At 38.9% G+C, this 22,209-nt stretch overlaps 1 protein-coding gene across 5 annotated transcripts in view; it reads right to left on the bottom strand.

Annotated features, from left to right (window-relative positions):
- The window catches only part of Tlk (Tousled-like kinase), a 221,741-nt gene that overhangs the window by 149,482 nt on the left and 50,050 nt on the right, over positions 1-22,209 (bottom strand). For all 5 annotated transcript variants that reach the window (XM_081741436.1, XM_081741437.1, XM_081741441.1 and 2 more), the window contains exon 2: positions 20,191-20,290. In XM_081741436.1, the coding sequence (XP_081597562.1) occupies positions 20,191-20,221 (31 nt within the window). In that variant the 5' untranslated portion in view covers positions 20,222-20,290. The remainder of the gene's footprint in view (positions 1-20,190; positions 20,291-22,209) is intronic.

Genomic DNA, 22,209 nt, shown 5'->3' with positions numbered 1-22,209 from the left:
ATGGACTCGCAGTTTAGATTAAATGAACTGACCTCGAGTTATGGTGACGAGTTTAGACAGGGAAAGTAAAAGAAGCTGGATTCCAAATTGAACGTGTTAAATTAATCTTATAGTACAGGGGCTATACACAAGGGCGTCGATTCTTCTGTAAATTTGGGAGGTTCATGCAGATGCAGAAGGCATATATGAGGATTTTAAGACAAATTGCATTCAAATTATGCAAAATATCGTATATTCATAAATACAATGCGGGGGGCCCACATGAGATTTGGGGTGGCCAGGCCCCCTGTTCCTCCAGGATCGGCGCCCTTGGCTATACGCATAGCTAAGTACGGATTCCGAGTTCTAGTGATTGGTAGTTGAAGTCAATTCGCCCAGTGGTACATAATACCATCACACAGGATTTCAAACCAATTATCTCAAGTTAAAATAGAACTTTAAAAGTCTTTTGAAGTACAAGTCGCGCCATTTTAATAATAATAATAATAATCCTTTAAAACAAAACAACAGCATTTTGAAACAGTAAATACTATGTAAAGAGCGGAAAAGTGTTGGACACACGTCATTTTAATTTGCAAGTACCCATGCCCACGGCTCTTACTCTCTTTCGGGACATCACAACCAGTATGGCGAAAATCCAGAATTTAAAAATAAAGTTTATGTCTGCCCAAAAGACCTGCAAAGTCTGGCTGTTATACATTTTATTTTTACCATGTAGTTTTTGAATAAATGCAAAATCGATTTTGAGACAGACTGTATCAGTCAATGCAGGCAATAATGCTGAATTTTAACCTAACCAAACCTATGTTCGCAGGCGTTCAGCATAGTGTATTGTCAGTCACTAAAGTTTGGGAAGTAATGCTGTATTTCACAGTACTTGCTATTTCCTAGGGAACTAATGGTCTTTAAATTTTAATGTTAGTTTTTGGTTTGTAGTAATTTCGAAAACTAATAAACGAGAAAGAATGATCCCAACTTTTACTCCAAGTGCATCCAAAAGTTTTGTTATCTCAAGTACATATGAATTTCCACCTTCAGTCATGAGATGATTTTACACTGAAAATATCAATCATGGAGAGTGAAAAGGGAATTTTGAAAGAAAGGATCGTATTCAAAGGCATTTCAAACGTAGGATAAGAAAAAATTCTAAAACTTCAGTTAGGATGGCTGACAACCAGAGAGGGTTCAAGGAGGCATGAATAGCTCACACCGCATTTTCTTTCTTTTCTTTTTCTTTCTTTTTCTTTTTTTTTTACACGTACCGCCCGACAATCTTAAAGCAATTTGTTGTGATTAACAGACGAGAGTTCCACCATACAGCCTGCACGGTATGCAACCTGGAACGAACCTATGTCGTTTGGGTTGTCAACCTTACAGGTAACACTAGTTTACACAGACAGTATTACCATGTATAAAGCGTTCTGCGTAGTAATGGCGAACTCAATAAAGGTTTGCTTCTTGAAAATATATCTTACTAGTGCACTTTAAACGGTTAAAATAATCGTATATTTTGAAACTGTATTTTCTAGGGAAAACAGACACGAATTTTATACTCGAACAATTCAAATGTAATTCCAAAGCTTTCAAACTGCACATAAGCTGATTATAAATTCTAAATAGCTTACGGTCTCTTCCCCACAGCTATCCAAAAGTATGCCCAGATGATTCTGTATCAGAATGACCCACTCAGCAGGGCGAAGACAAAGACCCTAATCAAAATGGCCCCGCGACAAAAAAAAAAAAAAAAAAAAAAGACCCGGGTAAAGACGGCCCCACGGCCAAAAAGCCTGAAATCAAAGCAGGAATGAGCCTTAGTGGTTATCTGTAGCTCTTGGAAGGTTTAAGGAAGAAGCCAAATAAAGAAAATGCAATCAGAAATCGTTTCTGTTCATGATTCACAAGTTTTTAGTAGTAGATAACAAACACGGTTCTTTATTTATTTATTAATAAGTAGCTCATAACGACTGCAAATTTATGTAATCTTAAAATATAAGTCAACTGCATTTATCTTACTTGCAAACGTACTGCATGTAGTGTCGGTGAGTGTTGTACGGAAGGAAGGAGAATTGTTTCCGTGTCAGTGGTCACAATGAAGCTAAGTGAATGCGAAAGTACGCTGTTACTAATATTGTATGATTAAGCAGATTGCAAGCGAGTGTATACCGAGATGCGACAGTAATTTAAAGTTACTTTCCCCGAACGTAACCCAGTTTCTAAGTCAACGTCGAACCATTCGAAAGTTTTGCGAAAAGTGGAAGTGATACAGACCGTGAGTAATCAGGAAGGCCGAAATCGTAGCAATAAGACAGTTTCACTGGATGTGTTAAATCTTTTGTGGAAACTCCGCAAACGTCGACAACCAGCGTTCCCAACACGATGATGATATCTCACAGTTTAGTGCAACGAATTCTAGTGTGCAGAAATTTTAAATCTTAGAACGTGCGTTTAATACACGAACTGATGGCAGATGACTCGTCACCGCAGCGAGTTTTGCGAAGTAATTATGTAAAATATCGATGACACCAGTATTAACGTAAATGACGTTGTATTCTCCGATGAAACGACATTTGTGTTCAACGGTTAAGTGAACTGACATAAACAGCGTTACTGTAGATTATGAAACATCATACCCAGTATCTACAGAAACTGAATGTTCGGGTAGGATGATAGGAAACATTATTATTAATCAATTTTTTCATTGATGGCAATCTGACAGGCTAGAAGTACTTGACAGTTCTTCGTAAACAGATTCTTCCCCCATCAAGTCTCCGTATATAATTTTTGTTCGCGTTTGACTCCAACAGGACGAAGCACCGTCACACTATGGAGTGAATTTTTGACAATATTTACATAAAAACCTTTCCATAACGATGGATTTGAAGGTGAGATGTGATCGAATGGCCGGCAAGATCTCCCGATCTATATCTCCTGAATTACCTTCTATAGAGTACATTAAGGACAAAGTGTATAACCAAACCACACGCCCTGAAAGACTTACGGCATCGAATCGTTAAAGATACTAGAAGACTGTATGCCTCGTGATATGATACAGCAATCACTTACCATTTTTTATGACTGGGTGGCCTATTGTCAGACAATCAACGAAGCGCAAGTAAATGTAAGTAAATGTCATATTTTCTTTTTCATGTTTTGCGTAATACGCAAGTACCTGTTACTCACAGGAATATAATGAAACTCAGATAAATCTTAAATTTTTAATGTCAAATTTACCATATTCTATCATCCCACAGAAAATTAGCGATAGATGAAAAATGAATTCAGATTCTCGTTTCGGAAAAGATCCTAGTCAATATTGAGTGTCACACATATTCTTCCCACTTAAAGAATATTGTGAGATATCCAATGCAGCGGAATCCAAGTTGGCTGTCACGATGCCCACACCCCAATTCAATGCAGCTTTTGTACCAATACTCACTATAATAGTAACATTTGCTTTTCCTCCGCGCGCACGTCTCGTTATTACTGTTCTGTCCTGATACTTTTGTCTATTACATATAATGTCAAAAATAGCACACCTACCACATAAAAGAATGGTGATAAGCAAAATATTGAGTTTAGATTCTCGTTTGTATGAACTTTTAATCCTAAACTGACGTGCCAAACATACTCCTTTCTATTTAATATATATATATATATATATATATATATATATATTGTGATATCCAATATGGTGGAATCCAAAACGGCTGCCTTGATATCCACAACCTCACTCAATGCAGTTTTTGCAGCAATATACACTTACAACCTTTTCTTTTCCTTCGTCCACGTGTGTTGTTATTAAATGCCTGTCCATGTTGCCTACTTCATACAAATGTCAAACGTTGCATACCTTATCTCGTAAACGAATGGAGATTGAAAACGAGTTAACATTCTCATTTGTGGGATAATTTTAGCCCAAATTGATGTGTCAAACATACTCCTTTACATTTAAAAATATTATGTAATATCGAATATATCGTGGAATACAAGGTATCTGCCATAAAGTCCGTACCCTATTGAATGCAATTATTTTCGCATCAATAACCACCTGCAACATTTACTTTTCTCTATCCACCTGTATCATTATTACTGGCTTGCTGTAATACTTCCGATTAATCCTGTATACTGATCCACATGTACGAGGAACGTTCAGCAATTATTGTTCTCATAGATAGGCATTATCCGAAATAGATGAAATCGTACATGCAGCTAAACGTATCCTTTGAATGTTTAGAGACAAAGTTTCAGGCATGTCGGGTGTATAATCTTAACATTCTGCTTTGTTTTTCAGGTCAAAGTGAGCGACGATTGAGAAAAATGATACATCTGAAAAAAGAGCCGTCATTAAGGATTAGAGGAAGGGATTAACATCCAAGAAGATCCATTAAAACATTGGTGAATGTATTAGGTAATGGCGACTCTACATACCAAATCATTAAGAACTGGCCACGTGACTTCCGGTACGACAGTGAGAGTTGTGAACATGCATCAGGTGCAGGACAGACCATAAATGTGCATACCAGAAAACATTAAGGGACCGCGATGGCTCAGTGGTACGGCATTGATCTCTGATCATGAGGTCCTTGGTTCGATCGAGCTCGCGCCACGTGAGCTTTGTGATAGACAAACACCGTGTGCGTGAGTTTTCCCGGGGTTCTCCTTTAGCACAACCGTGGAACGTAAAACTTACAGATATTTCATTTCAAGATTTTCAGAAAACATTACCATGGTCCATGACCTGAAAATGGCTGACAGACGACTTACTATGCGAACGTTAGCTGAGGTTACTAACTTATCACTCGGTTCAATAGACAGAATTTTACATCAACACTTGGAGGTGCACAAGGTATCAGACCGATGCGTACCATGAATGTTAACCATTGATCAAAAGCGTGAACGAGTCCGTTGTTCAGACAAAGTTATTCATTCTTTGTTTCTACGACGAACAAAAATTTTTCATTCGATCATTTTACCTACTCCAACAAGAAAAGAGGGCGAGTCGTGGACAAATGTTTTGAATTGAAAATGTTTAGTAAATGAGAGAAAATTGGTTTGTTGTCAGAAGCGTCATTTTCAATTCATTATCTAGACCTTGTATGTACATTTATGCTTGTTCTGTTGAACTTGATTATCACGAGGTAAGGAGCTGAATTAGACGGATGAGTTCGAGATGAGAGGGATGTAAACCGTCAGCGAGATCAAGAGAAGGGCAGATGAAGTTAAAATCAAAATTGACACCTATGGGATTGACCGCATTTAGCACTGAATCGATGCGAAAAGTTACTTTACAGTGACATTCTTTGTAATGCTATTTAGACGGACGTCATGTAACGCATCAAACGAAAGGAAGTGGAGAAATCTAGGTCTGCTTGCAACGTTAGCTTGCGTAACAGAAAAGACGGCACGGAAACGAAAGAAGAAAAAAAAAAAAAGGTTTCATGCAACTTCTCGTAAAACAGAATTTTATAACATAGCCTTCAAGTTAACAACAAAGTTCTTTGCCCTGATGTGAAAGGAAAGAAAACAGAAGATTATTTTCCCTTGTAACCACCAATGCTGCTACGCGATCTACCTTAAACCCATACACATTACGTACATAATATGCACATACGTAGGTAGGAAAGAACCACAACATTTTTAGTCCTTTTTATAACTCAATAAATAATTAAAAAAAAAAAAAACTATACTTGTGCTATGTTCGTTAATCAAGAAATGTTTTCAAATATGTATTTTCATTATGGGATTGGGTAAGAAAATTTAAGACTTAACTGTGGACCGATTTATTTATTTCATTTAACACGTTAGCTGCCATGTGGGTCCGATCGGACCTACTGGAGTGATCTAAGAACATGTTCTTGTAGGTCCGATCGGACCCACAATTTCTAATTCGTCGAACTGACGTTAGAGTACTTGTATTGTAAAATCCTGTCTCTACTGTTAATGAACTGTAGTGTTTTTATTACACATGTAGGTTTTGGTCTTTGATGTTGATTATTAACGCCGCTAGGGACGCTAAATACCAAGTAACAAGCATTTGTTGCTTTTGTAGACCCGATGGGACCTATGTTTTGCTTTTTCAGTGACACGTTAAAAAATTTAACAATGGATTCATTATTTTTTCTAATTTATTTTCACAAGATGTCAGTGTCCCTGTCATTTGCTGAATTTTCAGAAAAGTCTAGATTACTACCTGCTATTACTAATGAGATCGAGTTCTGCGCATATTTCTTCGTTTTTCATTGCACAAAGATATTACTTATTAGCACTAAAAGCAAGATGAATATATCCACACTTCTCACTTCTGCACATGTAGTAATAAACAAATAACTTTCTAACAGAGTTGCCAGTTCAACTGTAATTTATCCCCTTGCCCATAAACAAAATATACACACGTAGGTCCGATCGGACCCCCAACTTTTATACACGCGGATTCAATACCTTGCCTTAGATTATGTTTCAATATTAAGTTTAAAAAATATGAACAAAACAAGAATAATGTAAGTAAGTATGCTTGGCACTCTACCGGTGAACAACAAAATTCACCATTGGCAGCTAACGTGTTAATATGTGATCCACGTAGTCACCTAAGTAGAAGTACATTGATGCCTTTTGATAAACTCAGGCCTTAAGCTTCTCTCGCTGACTTCTCATGAACCTCAATGAACAAGATTATAACTAACTCCTAATTTCCAAAATACGGAGCTTTCGCAGATGCTCCTTGCAATGGGCGACCAACAGTGCCGGATTTATGTATAAGCTAAACAAGCTTAGCTTAGGATCCCCACTTTCTTGGGGGCCCCAAAAAATTAAAGGAAAAGAGAACTGAATGTATAATTCCAAAATATACTGTAAGATAAAATAAATAAATAAAACAATATCTACAAACAGCTACAGTAATTTGTGCTGTGTAGGCTCTTATAATGCAAGTAATGGGGCCCACTTCTGCTAGCTTGTTTCCTAAAATATCACTCGTTTGCTCATTTCTGTATAGAGTCCCTACGTTCTGCATGGACTGGTTGCACAGTTGGACAGGCAAAGGTCCCATTACCTTCAAATTCTTAGGGCCTGATCAAACTTAAATCCGTCTCTGGCGACCAAGCACAGGAAAAGTGATTATATCCTGGTAAATGTCGAGCATAAGCAGTCATGACATTTCCAAAGATTTAAATATTCATCACTAAAGAGTGTTAAACCATTTGGAGAAACCTGGCTACAAGAAGGTCCTCGAAGTTTGGGTACCACATAATCTGACTCCTGAGAATCTACTAAAATATAATGAACACAAGTCATTTCTGCAGTTGATCACGAGCGATGAAAAGTGGATAACCTACAAGAACAATGTGTGAAAAGGATTTTAGTCGAAGCGAGAAATTCCCCAGTTTGTGGCAAAGCCCATTTCGACGCCCAGGAAGGTTATGTTGTGCGTTTGGCGGGACTGACAGAACCTCCACCACGAGCTCCTGCTGCCATCAGAGAGAATAATACTCGGATCTGTACTGTCCACAATTAGCTCGAGTGTAAATAGCAATTTAAAAGAAATGGCCGGAGTTGGCTAACAGAAAGCTTGTTGTATACCACACTGACAAAGCTTCGATACTGAGAGAACTTGGCTGGGATGTTTTAATGCACCCGCCGCGCAGCCCGCCTCTGCAGAACTCCCTGAATTGTGTTTAAGTTCGTTTCAAAAGAGGGCTTTGAGAACTACGTTTCACGATTATTTGACCAGATATCAGGCGTTCTATAGCGACAGTATTATGGTGTGCCGGAAAAATGGAAGAATGTCATTGAACAAAATAGTGCATATGTGGTTTTATAATGTTATTTTGAAATAAGAGTAACGATTTTGACCTTGAGACTCACAACCTGACAAGTAAAATACTTAATAACCAAATTTAACTTAAGAAATAATAAATTTACATAATTAAAATTCCAGTTAATTTCAAGGGAAAGAAAAAATATTTTCTCATATAAATCAAATGAAACTATGCATATGCATAAAAATGAAAGTGACTATGTTTGTGACTTAATAACTCTTGAACCACCCAACTGATTTCAACGTAGATGAAGTTCGGGCCTTGGATAGGTTTTATTATTTCACTTTGACGGTGCAACTTACGGGAGGGAGAGGAAAAGATTTAAAAACGATCGAAAATGACCGATATTAGTGTCGATAATTCTCGGGGTCGCTAAGACAAACAATGACACTTCCGATGCAGTTTAAATCCAAATTCACCCTTTTATGTCCAAAATGAAACGTATTCTCCCCGTGCGAAGAACGGATATTCTGCTAATAAGAAATAAAAAATGTCTTGGATACTTAACACCGTTAAGTCTTTATTTGGCAATGTTGTTGTAAGAATACAGTCTTCAATGCATTTCTCTGTGTGCATACCAATAAGGCTGTCTCATCCATTTGTGGGGCCTGGGACGGAAGTAAATTTGGAGGCTAATGATGTACGTAAGAATCCCATATCTAAGATAAATTATTCTGTGTCAACAGTATAGCCTAGAGTCGTAAAAATATCTTACAAAATAATTGTTTATCATCTCTTAAGTACTTAGAATCCCAAAAATGAATTAAATTAGGATCAGGAATTAGATTTATAGGTTTTCAGCATCTATGGTCATGTTAGCCCGCCACGTATGAAGGATCACGTCCCTCGGCGATCACACTATCGGAGGAAAGGATTGGGAACAGAAAGAAACGGCCTGGAACCTACCATCCCGGCATTTACCTGGTGTGAATAAGGAAATCCCAGTAAAAGCTGATTCAGGATGACAGGACTGAAAAAGCTTTTCACAGTTTTTCGACCGAATGTTCCCACTAGGAATCGAACCAGGGAGCGCTCGCACCAAGGACGGGAGCGTTGACTGCTACACTACGCGGGACCACAAGAATGAATTAGAAGCAGTAAACTTGTAACTTTTACTACATGCCCTCTTTACTCGTGAGATACGGGTTTCCTTGACAGAAGGGGCTTGGGACAAATACCCCATTTGCTTCACCGTATGGGACGCTCTTATATAGAGGTAATACGAATTATGGTGTTATACTTTCACAGGCAATTTACGATCATCTTTTAAAAAGTTATTTCATATAAAGGAGAAAATGTTGTGTGAGTGTTAATCAGGGTTGTTTTAAAACAAATTATTAAAACTTGTTTTAAACAATTGATTTTGTTTAAAACAAATTTTATATATGTTTTAATTATTTTGTTTTTAACACGTGTATTTTTTAAGAGTTGTCTTAAACGTTTATTTTTGTTTTATTTTATTGTAAAAGTATCTTCCAGAGGGAAAAAAAAACTGTCAAAATGTGCTTCCCATTCAGAAGACTTATTTTCTTCCCATGTGAGTGTTTTGATTTCTCGTGGCTATAGCAGATCAATGTGGTGATCTACAATTTACTTTGTCTCTTTTTCCCCTTGTTTTCACCGTTTATTGTACTGTTTAAACGCTTATCAGTTAACTTGAGAGAAAGTGTCGTAGTCGAAGGTTATATTACTTATAGAACTTATATTAATAAATAGATTTTAAAACATTATCAGGGAAACAAGTTTTTGTACTGTATTAAGAAAACAAACAAAGGGTTCTTTGCTAAATTGCGGTTCTGAAATCAAAATATCGCAGGCATTCGTTGATACAGTATATGTTCTCGGTCTCCGTACATGCACACTTTAGAGAATGAAAGAATCCAAAATGAAAGAAAGAAAAAAACTAAGTGACAAGGTGCAATCTAGAGTTTTATATGATTGGCACTAGAAAGGGGCGTCTGTAGGTCATCTGTTCCCTACCGATGACCTTCAGAATTTTAGATTTTGGGCACAGCAATGCAGATTTAGAAAACTTTTACTGAGCAAAGTCCACAAAAAAAAAAAAAAAAGTCATTACACCGAATAACAGTTATAATCCGTTTCTATTGGCTATAAGGGGCTACAAGGCCTATACGGCTCTCTCGTATATTTTTCGGCCCAAGGATTCCAAAAGTGGCTCTACTTTCGTGTTTTGGACCTGCTTAAAATTCTGGAAATTGGGCCTAAGCAACTTCCCAGTTTTGATCATCTATATTTCCTCCGTATTTATTCGGTGTAAGGATTCTGTTGGACTTCGCTTACCAAAAGGTTTCTGAAATCGCCTTACTTCTCCGAAATTCTAAAATTCAAGGTGGGGGTGGCTGTCGCTGTCCTCCTGCCCCACCGACTCCCCTGTCTAGCGGCTGTCATATGAAATTATCCCATGCCCTTTCACGTGGTTTTACTTACATTTATTTCGAACTCTTGACTGCGAAGATATTATGTTTTGAAATAGAATTCATTTACTGAGTAAACTGAACCTTATTGAAAATAGACTTGGATCCACTGTCCTCTGAACGCCCCAAATATAACTGTTCTTCAATAAATTATTGACTAAACTAGGAATGCAATGGATATACCCGATTGCAATGAAATGAGCTGAGCGAGCTTAAACTACGTAATCAGGAAGCGTTTTTTCGGTGATTATTCCTCGATGGTACATCGGATTTTTTTATTTCGGCCTATGTTGTCACTCAGCACGACATACTCTATCAGCGTGCTAAGTTTGGTTGAGATCGGCCAAACGGTCTAAGAGGAAGCGTTTTTCGGTGATTATTCCTCGATGGTACATCGGATTTTTGATTTCGACCTATGTTGTCACTCAGCACGACATACTCTATCAGCGTGCTAAGTTTGGTTGAGATCGGCCAAACGGTCTAGGAGGAAGCGTTTTTCGGTGATTATTCCTCGATGGTACATCGGATTTTTTATTTCGACCTATGTTGTCACTCAGCACGACATACTCTATCAGCGTGCTAAGTTTGGTTGAGATCGGCCAAACGGTCTAGGAGGAGTTCGCGGACAACCAAACGGCTAACCCGAGTATAAGAGCTTCGCTTCGCTCAGCTCAATAAATAAATAAACTACCGAGGCTTGCAGAAAATATTCTGAAGTTAGCACAACATTTAGTGTGCTTCAAACATTACTTTTCCAAAACTGATTATTTTAAAATAATTTTATTAGCATCAGTGTTCTGAAATAGTAATCCAATTTTGCAACTAAAATTTCACCCGCCTTCACGAAACGCGAGCTTAGCTCCTAAGGGCATAATTAAGAAACTTTCAGAAGCAGTAACTCCGAAAGACTTGTTTTAAGGCTAAAATAGCCGCACAAGCGTATTTATGGTGAAATTGTATCCTTTAAACATGTAAAATGATTCCCTTTGCACTTGAAATTTCGAAACCAATCGAAGATGGCCGCCATGAAGCTTGATAGCACCATCTGATGTTTTAGATCAGTCCACTTCCAAGTTTCATCATTCTCCCTCATTCCGTTCTCAACACACAAAGAGTGGTGAGAACTTCTATTTCACTTTGTATATTTACAGATTGTGTGAAATCTTCATAGTAGATAATTTTAAAATCTACCTGAAAAGCTTATTACAATTAAAAAAGTAGTTATGAGAATCGATAGCAAGTGGGTGTAATAAAAGGGGGTCGTGATATGAAATCAGTTGAAATTTACTAATTTATACTGAAATATTGTGTATGCAACACAGTGTACTCTTAACAAGGATAATATAAATAAAAGCTCAGCTGCAACTAAAGAGCAAAAAGTTTTAACAGCTAAGTTATTACACGATTTTGAAATATAAGTTTAAAATCATGTTTTAAACTGTTCAAAATTTTTACATGTTTGCGTGTGTTAAAATATGTTTAAAACATTTTAAACATCTTTTTCATGTTTTAAACATGTTTTGTTCATTTTTTTTTTTTTTTTTATCAACCCTGGTGTGAATGTGTTTTAGTTTATAATTAAAGTGTCTTGCTCAATCTATATTTAGTAAACATGAACTACTATTAAACATTTTGCCTGGATAATGTATGTAATGTGTCACTTAAAGTTTTATTTTTTTCAGGTCCAACATGCTACTTACTTTGCAAATTTAAATAAATAAATAAAAGTTAGGAGACCAATTCTGATTCAAAATGTCAAATTCTGATATTCTTTCCTGGAGTACATTTTCTATTAAGGAAAGAAATACAAATCACCGAAATCATTAGATTATACCTGCTTTCACACTATATAAAACATTAACTTGTTTCACTATTCTTTTCATATATACATACACGCACACTAATATAGTATATCTCCCAGTACTTAATATACAACTGACCAGTAAAAAGAAGTGAGTATGTTTCTTGTTATATGATCTACTGTGTTGAAATCTTATCGACCAAAAGAACCTGTACAAAATCAACTTTTACGATATTTATTTATATTACAAAACCAATTCACTTGCATAAACAGCATAGCAAAGACTTACAACGAAAAGCTATACTGTCTTATAGACGAAAAGATGTACAAACTTACTTTATCATAACTGCTGGCTTGATGTTTTTAATTTTATATTACTATTAATATTATTGCCCATCATCCCTTCGCTAGTAAGCGAAGTAAAATGAAAGTATATTTATCTATATAGTGGCTTATGTACGAGGGTTGTATCGAAAGAAATGCAATGACTTTTATAGTTTCGTTATTAATCAATATGAAATTTTGTATAATGATAGAGTAAGATTTTCCTGTACAGGTACTACAATTTTTCTTCCAGAGCTCCCATCTGGCTATATGGTTAGTTTGTGTATCTTTGGTGCGAGTGGCCCGGCGGAAACTCATGTGGTTCGTACCTTACATTAAGCTGTAGGTCTATATCCTATAAAGCCTCGCTGCTGAAAGGGACGTTAAACCCCAATCCAATTTTCCTTTTAATAAATAATGGATGTGTAGCATAAGCAAGTGCTATTATAGTGTGATCGATTATGATGTGGCTTGGCAGCGTTCTATAGAAGACTAGAGGAGAGTACGGAGAACAAACAATTGATAGAGTAATGTACAGATATGGATGAAAAAGTCTGAAGAAGAAGAAACTAGTGTTGAAGACAAAAGGTGAGAGAACATAAACTGTGAACAGTGAAGCAAATACAGGTGACATTCAAAATCCGGCGATCAATAAATCATCCGGTTCCTTCAGATTTCCGGCATAAATTTTTAAACGTAGTTTAAAAAAAAAAAATGAAATCTGAGTTTTACGTCCCACGATCATGCCGGTTAGGCTAAAGGAGACGGTGATGATGAGAAATGAATGAAATGGTGGAATGAAGAAAGTGGGAGGAAACTAGAAAACCAACGAGCACGGTGTTTGTCCACCACAAAGTCCAAACGGCACGAGCTGGGATCGAACCAGGGAAACAGTTTCAAATCTACCGCGTTGGTGCGCCATTGTTTTCTGGAGGCATAGTTTATTTTGATGATACTGTAATAGTAGTCGATAAATTAGTTGTGTCTTGCTTGCACTTGCTAACAAGCATTTCTTTTCATTTTACCATTCATTTGCTGGATTTTCTTTCTGTAAAGAGCTCTACAGGTTGTAAGTCTCTGTTATACGAAAAGCGTCCAATAAGTTATCAACCTAGACAGGAAGGAATGCAGATAGGTTCATCTGGTCATCACTGGTTTTTCGATGTAGTCCCCATGGAGGTCTATGCACCGTCGCCACTTTGTGGGCAAAGAACAAATCCCAGAAAAAATATGGTCTTTGTCATGGCCTTCAAACCGTGTTAAGCCATGATTTTCCCCGCAGAAGGCTATGTGCAGAACTTCTTCGGGGGGCGGGAAATCATAGTGTTTCTACTGCATGGACTCCTTTGGACCTGGACCAATGGTGGATCCAGGTTTCGTCCCCAAATTCTGCAAACTCATTGTTCGCGACGTCACACAAACATTCGCCACGCGGCGTAACACAAACACTCTGCTCAGGTCCACTGCATTGCTCCGACTGACTTCAAATTGCGCAGCGGAGTTCCCCATAGCGGCCTCGCAGGGCGTCCGCCTCTCCCTTCCTGTCTAGGTAGATAACTTATTGGACGTCCCTCGTACAGCATACATAACCATCTAAAATCTGACGTTTTCGAAAATTCGGCACTCATCAGGCCCGAAGGTTGCCAGATATTTTAGTGTCAACGTATATTACAAGATTTGAACTGATTCAATGCACACAAACGAATAACGCTCCGATGAGTTAGGGTATCAGAGTGGGTGAAATGGATCCCTACGCAGTTGACAGCTGATTTAAAGGTGGTGGAAGTCTGCTCTGAACTTCCAAGCATTTACTCATATTTTTGCCAATGTGGTATTGGGGGAGATATACGATATTTGTATACGTGCAAACCTCTGCTTATAGAGATAAAATTTGGTCAAAGCAAAGGAAAGCTGCTTTTAAAGAACCATCAACGTTTAATTATTATAAGAAACGATTTAACATGTAATTTCACAAAAGAAAAAGAACAGAATATTAGTGAATGATTTCATTGCAAGTGTGGAACTCCAGTAAAACAGGAAATGATAGAAAACCAGTTTCAAATTTGATCACAAAGCAAAAACGGTACGAGATAGGAGTAATTACATTTTGATATTGATTATGTCCCCTATACGGTGACTACATACAGAAAAACTAATACCATCATGGTGTCAAGAGTTTTTCAGAGTGGATTTCTTCTAGCTAATTGCATGAACTTTTTAATATCTCCTCGTACCTACACAGTATGGTTTTGGTGATTGCTTAGTTTCCAGGATGAAATGTGCAAGTAGTCCAGTAAGATGGACAATTCTCTAAACATTCAGACATTTCATGCTGCGAATGTCACTTTTACACTATCAATCTCCTCACCCCATCCTCACTGTCCAATTCCCTCCCCTCTCTCAATCACATATAACTCAAAAAAACTATGCCTAAGTGTATACCCGAAATGCTAAAAATACTCAAAAAAATATTTTAAAAAAAAGTCACTCCAAAATGCCGAAATTAAAAGACTAAATTCAAGTTGCTGAGGTCAGTCTACAGTATATTTTATTTTGTTTTATACACAAGTGAATGAGGGAGTGGTATTCTTAATAAGATCGGATGAAAGTATCTTTTAGACTGGGTATTAAAGTCGTTATTCATATGGTGATAATTAGCTTATGTTCAAAGTTTAGGTAGTAATTTTTACCATTTTTTTTCGAAATGCTACTATCGATTTTTTTTTTTTTTTAATTCGTCTCTCTCCCCTTGGCACCTCTGCTTTTGGATTATTCCATTGAAGCCGGAGAATTTTTGCAGCATTGCCTGTCGAAAGGGCGAAAGAGAAGCGGGTGTGTCTCTTGGCAGACATGTGGCAGGGGACTCGCGGGTGGGTGGGTCGGTGGGAGATAATCTGGCGTTCCCTCGGGAGGTCAGGAGCCAGAATTCAGAAAATCAATATTATCCGGCGAACCCTTATCCCTACTGGAGTAATCCTTATTCTCCCCCTCCCCTCTGTACATTGTAGTTTGGCCGTGTGCAAGTGAGGGTGTGTACTTGCCATATTTAACTCGAGAAGGTTCTGGAGAATCTCGGGATTTTAGTGGTTTTGTTCGGAGTAGGCGGAAATAACGACTTAATAAATGCCACATTAGAATCATACAAACTCCTTAACTGGGTAACCATAGAAACTATTCTTCGGTAACTATATTCTGCATCTTCCGAAGACTGAATATGCTAAAGTTAAGTAGGCATAATAATAGTGGTTTAAGCCAGGCAGCACACAAAACTTAAAAGCATCCTCATCGACACGATCTTTCGGTTCCTTTTCTATGTCCAAATGTTTCCGCTTCATTCCTTCCTATAGGTTGTGCAAATTTACCTTTTTGGGTGAATTTAAGGATTCGAAGCAAACGTGAAAGTAACTGGAATAAGTACAAGAAATTGCTGAGAGTTAACTTATCAAGTATATTTCGTAAGTCATGTAAACAAATGCACACTGGAGAACAGGTGAAATAAAAATTGTAAGAAGAAAATGAAATGAAATATTTCCTTTTTACGTCCGACGTTTATGCCGCTTAGGCTAAAGGAGACTGTGATAATGAGAAATGAACGCAATGGTGGAATGAATAAAGTGGGAGGAAACGGGAGAACCCCGAGAAATCCCCCACACACGGTATTTGTCCACCACAAAGCCCACTTGGAGCGAGCTGGGATCGAAATAGACCCCACCACCAGAGATAAGCGCTCCACCACGGAGCCACCGTGCCCCCTGTAAGAAGAGAACACCGAGAAAACTAGTCCGCGTGATATTATTCACCACTAATTTATGTGAAACAGAATCGAACAAGGAACCCTTTACACAACAGTTGAGCGCTCAATATTCTACGCTACCATGCTCAACCGACACCCCTACGAGAGCTGCAGAACAAGAGGAAAATGTGAGACGACCAATAGAAGGCATGGATGACTGAAACATCAATTTGAAATGAATTTTTTGAAACGATTTTTCAGTCTGAGAAATACTGGAATTGAATGACGGTGAAAAACGAGACGGATGAACTTATAATTTCTTGGTTTGATTACAACTAACCTTCTTGTTAGATTTTAGACTCCTCTGTTTTTGTGTGAATAGCACAGATACATTTAAGATTCATTTAAGGCAGGGACATTTTGTCTCATTCGTCTCTTTCGTTATTACTGTTGTAAAAGCCTCCAAAATTTGGATACTTGTTATACTGTAGCACTCACTGTCCAACACTGAATACCAAATATGGTGCACCTGGTATAAGCTTTCGTTTCGGAAAGTATCCTCCGACAATTGGTTAAATAAAAACACCAAAGTAAATAAAAATTTATTATATATACACTATATGATCAAAAGTATCCGGACACCCCCAAAAACATACGTTTTTCATATTAGGTGCATTGTGCTGCCGTCTATTGCCAGGTGCTCATTATCAGTGATCTCAGTAGTCATTAGACATCGTGAGAAAGCAGAATGGGGTGCTCCGCGGAACTCACGGACTTCGAAAGTGGTCAGGTGATTGGGTGTCACTTGTGTCAGAAGTCTGTACGCGAGATTTCCGCACTCCTAAACATCCCTAAGTCCACTGTGTCTGATGTGATGGTGAAGTGGAAACGAGAAGGGACACGTACAGCACAAAAGCGTACAGGCCTACCTCGTCTGTTGACTGACAGACCGCCGACAGTTGAAGAGGGTCATAAAGTGTAATAGGCAGACATCTATCCAGACTATCACACAGGAATTCCAAATTGCATCAGGATCCACTCCAAGAACTATGAGAGTTAGGCGTGAGGTGAGAAAACTTTGATTTCATGGTCGAGCGGCTGCTCATAAGCCACACATCATGTAGGTAAATGCCAAATGACGTCTCGCTTGGAGTAAGGAACGTAATCATTGGACGATTGAACAGTGGAAAAACGTTGTGTGGAGTGACGAGTCATGGTACACAATGTGGCGATCCGATGGCAGGGTGTGGGTATGGCGAATTGCCCGGTGAACGTCATCTGTCAGCGTGTGTATTGCCAACAGTAAAATTCGGAGGTGGTGGTGTTGTTATGGTGTGGTCGTGTTGTTCTTGGAGGGGGCTTGCACCCCTTGTTGTTTTGCGTGGCACTCTCACAGCGCAGGCCTACATTGATGTTTTAAGCTCCTTCTTGTTTCCCACTGTTGAAGAGCAATTCGGGGATGGCGATTGCATCTTTCAACACGATCGAGCACCTGTTCATACTGCACGGCCTGTGGCGGAGTGGTTACACAACCATACCATCCTTGTAATGGACTGGCCTGCACAGTCCTGACTTGAATCCTACAGAACACCTTTAGGATGTTTTGGAACGCCGATTTCGTGCCAGGCCTCACCGACCTACATGGATACCTCTCCTCAGTTCAGCACTCCGTGAAGAATGGGCTGTCATTCCCCAAGAAACCTTCCAGCACTTGATTGAAAGCATGCCTGCGAGAGTGGAAGCTGTCATCAAGGCTAAGGGTGGGACAACACCATACTGAATTCTAGCAGTACGAGGGAAGGCGCCACGAACTTGTAAGTCATTTTCAGCCATGTGTCCGGATACTTTTGATCACATAGTGTATACACAGGGGGTAAACAAAAAAATCTAAAAACACTTCATACAGGACACGGAAGTTTGGCCCTCCACTGTACAACACGTGTTGCGGTTGTCGATTGTTTTTTGTTTTCAATGTGACATGTGGACCTTCCTCTTCCGTCAGCAGTAACCAGTTCACCTGTGAGTGTCGTGGTGTGGAAGTGGTGCGGTAAAATGGGCGACCTGATAGACTTCCAAAGAGGCATAATCATTGGTGCCCGTCTGGTTGGAACTTCAGTGGCAACAGTGGCAAACATTGTGGGGTATCGAAAGGCACTGTGTCCAATGTCACGAGGGCATACACAATTCATGGGCAAACGACGTGTGCAAAGCACGACAGTGGTCGAAAGACAATCCTGTCAGATAGGGATCGGAGGGCATTAAAACAGATTGTAGTAGCTAAAAAGAAGACCACTGCAATGAAAATTATGTCTGAACTCAATTCCGGCCTACAGAACCCGGTTTCATCGAAAACAGTGCGACGGGAACTTCATAAAATGAAAATTCATGGCAGGGCTGCTATTGCCAAACCCTTGGTCACAGCAGTAAATGCGAAAAGGCATATCCAGTGGTGCAAGGACAACAAGACGTGGACTCATGAGCACTGGAAACACGTAATGTGGTCCGATGAATCGATTGTCACCTTGTTTACAACAACCGATCGTGTTTACGTATAGAGAACACCGTCGCAGGCCTATGATACAGACTATCTGCTCCCAACTGTAAAGTATGGGGGTGGTTCTGTTACAGTATGGGCAGTGATATCGTGGTTTTCTGCAGGTCTCATCATAGCCCTGCATGGAATGATGAATGCTAAGACGTATGAGGCCATTTTGGGATGAATTCTTCCGATTCGTATTTTCGGGTGTATAGTAACATTATCTATTATTGTGGTAAGTTACGTTTCATTCTCTCTTTTCACTTACGAAAAAGAAGCAAAACAAAAATTGTTAGCTTTTGAAAAATATTTAGTAGGCTGTCCCCTTAACGAGTTAATCAGTTACCACTGATGGCCTGCCACACAGAATTTCCGATGAATAGCTGCAGATGAATATTATTTCTTCGCAAGAAAACTTACAATAGCTCGCACCTCGCACTTGGCAGGGTTTTCTATTGCAGCACACATTTTGAGACGATACAAAAGTGGAACTAGTGGTCAGACAACCTTCACTCTACTACGGTTGGATGCAGACTGATGTACCGCGCGCGTCTGTACAAAGATGGTAGCGCTGCTCCTACTACTTCATGCACGGTGACTAATCGGAAGTTACTTTCCGAACTCGCCTCGTATGTAATATGAAATGATTTTGTTTTTCAGTTTAACGTCCCACGAGTATACACTTTAGGTAACGGAAAATCTTTCAGTTTAACATTCCATTATTATGACCTTAGGCTAAGGGAGATTGAATATTAAGTGAATAATGGGAGAATCGGTGGAATGGGAATGTGGGAGGATATGGGAGTATCCTGAGAAAATCCATGGACACGATATTGTTCAAACTTACTTGGCTGGGGATCCCATGTAACTTACTGAACTAAGATCCCATGTACATGACGGAAGCACTACCACAGAGTCATGTTGCCTCCCTTTACGTAAAGGAGACAGATGATTGATGAAAGTGAATGATGGTATGGAATTAAATCTTTGTGCTCTCCTACCGGAAATCGAACCCGGGACCACCTACAGCAAAAGCACACACGCTAGCCAATTGACCGGGGAGAGCAGTAACAATCTCATGTACTGTCATTTGAAAAAATAAAACTGTTAGATTGGTAAGATTGTTAAGCTGGTGGTTTTGCAGAGTATTTCAAATGATTTTCTACTCTAGCTATTTACATTTTTCAAAATTTCAGCGTCTTTTATTTATTAGTTTAAAAGTTACAAGAAGATTTTAACATGAATACTCCACTACACACATGCAGAAATCTTATCGAACGACTTGTATATATGTTACACATAAGAGAATTACCATAACATAATAAACTATCTTTTTTAATTTTGTTAATCCCTTTCATTTTAACACTAGGCAAAAGTTTTCACTCCCATTTCATTTTGACTTTTCAACAATATGGCGTTCAGGAAGATATTTTGAATTTTATATGACGACATATCGACACTTAATTATTCACACAATTCAAATTCTATTAAGAAGCTGTTTACGTTATCAACGGTAAAATATCCTGAGTAGATAAAATATTCCTTACCTCCACCAGTATTCCACCGGCTGTCATTCATGCCCCCTCAGCTCTATCACTACATTTGGTATAAAGGATTTCACAAGACGAATTTGGAGGAATGCACAACCTAGAACATAATACAGAAAAATTTGAAGGTTAATTTCAATAAAATACGAAGCAAATTTTTACAGATACGGGGAGGAAGTGATAAAATAATTTACTGAAAAGTTTCTATCAAGGCGATGAAGTACGCAAGAGTGGAAGACCAGTTTACTCAGAGTAAGTGAATCACGGTTTATATATATATATATATATATATATATATATATATATGCTCCTCTTTATTTACATCTACATTAATAGATCATTATCATATACTTTGTTTACTAAAGTTTAGCGTTTTATTTTAGCACCAAGGCTGTATGAGACCTGGAATGAAATATTACAGTTTAAAGTCCCATGTTTATGCCTTTTAGGCTAGGGGAGACGATGATTAAGGCCAGTGACTGATGATGGAAATATAGGTGTAATGAGAGTGTGGGAAGAAAGGGGAGTACCCCGAGAAAACTTACGGACACGATATTGTCCACCACACTTACTTGACCGGGAATCGAAAGAGGGACCCCACGAACACGAGATAAGCACTCTACCACTGAGCCACCCCTTCTAATGAGGCATGGATCTAGTTTTCTTTTTTACTTGAACGTTCCACGATTAGGCAGCGATGATAAGGGAGGCGGTGATAAAGTAGATGATAATGTTCAACGGAGAATTAAGAAAATCTCGAGAAACCTTTGTTTACCAGAGTCCACTTGATGCGGGACAAAATCGAACCAGGGACCCATATATTAGAGGTGAGCACTCTACCGCTGAGCCACAATGACACTACAGTTTAAGGTGAAATTCAAATCGTTGTAGTGGGTTCAATGCTCGCCCTCGGGAATGAACTTGGAATCGCGCACACCTAAAATGCATGCGCTAACCACTCGACTAGCAGAGAGGGCTGCTTAGGTCGTTAGATATCACATGAAGTAAATAAGATAAATTCTAAAACAAATATTACAAATGTCACTTGAGCCTGGTTCTCGAGCTCAATGAGGTTATCCAGCAATATATTGAGTTGAGTTGAATTTAACGTCCCATTCAACAGCGAGGCTATATGAGACGTAGACCTATTGATTAAGGTGGAATCTGAACCACATTAGTTCCCGCTGGGAATCGAACCCGGCTCTCCCGGCAGCATGCTGTCAGAGGTCTCCCACAGGTAGCAAGACGTTGCATAGCCTGACCACAGCGCTGAATGGGTCTGCTTTCTCAACAGAAGCAGTCGAACGAAGGGAGCGAGTGTGTGTATCAGTCAGAGAACTGTTAAGGTGCATCTTGGTGGTGTTACTCTCAACAACATGGCCCGGAGACATTTGGCGACTTCACACAGAAATAATCGTCGGAATGATGGAAGAAGGAAACAAGCGACATCTGTCGTCCAGGAGTTTGGTATTGCCCAGAGCATTGTTTTAAGTGCATGAACAGCATTTCGAATAACAGGCAATGGTGTGGGAACGAAAGACGGTGGTTGACCACGGCCAACTAAAGCAGCGAACGACCGCTACATTGTGCAGCAGGCAAGAAGGGACAACGTCAAACAGAGGATGTAAGGGATGCACAAGAGACGAGACTGGATTTTCCTGAAAAAATTCGAGTCGAGACATATTCTTCCAATAAAGAAATATATATTTTTCGAGTCATTACTTTTACAGCACATTTTCGAGACGAGATAGCCTCAAATCTTGTCTCATGCGCATCCCTTGCGGATGCACTTGCAAACATATCTAAGAGGATTGCAACACGCCCAACCACATCGACTGCATGGGTTAGTCTCTGTCCAACGGCCATTACATTGCACTCCTTGATACCTGTACATTGGCGGTACCGTGTAGGGCCGCGTTCACTTCTCTGATGAAAGCAGATTCAGTTTAAGTAATGATTTTGGACATACAATCTGGTGAGAGGTGGGAACATGCAATGAACCCAGAAACACTGACAAAC

This window comes from Thermobia domestica, chromosome 15, assembly GCF_964235325.1.
Source record: "Thermobia domestica chromosome 15, izTheDome1.hap1.1, whole genome shotgun sequence".
Taxonomy (NCBI): Eukaryota; Metazoa; Arthropoda; class Insecta; order Zygentoma; family Lepismatidae; genus Thermobia; species Thermobia domestica.
Note: the sequence above shows the minus strand (reverse complement) of the source record. Positions and strands in the feature narration are given on the sequence as shown.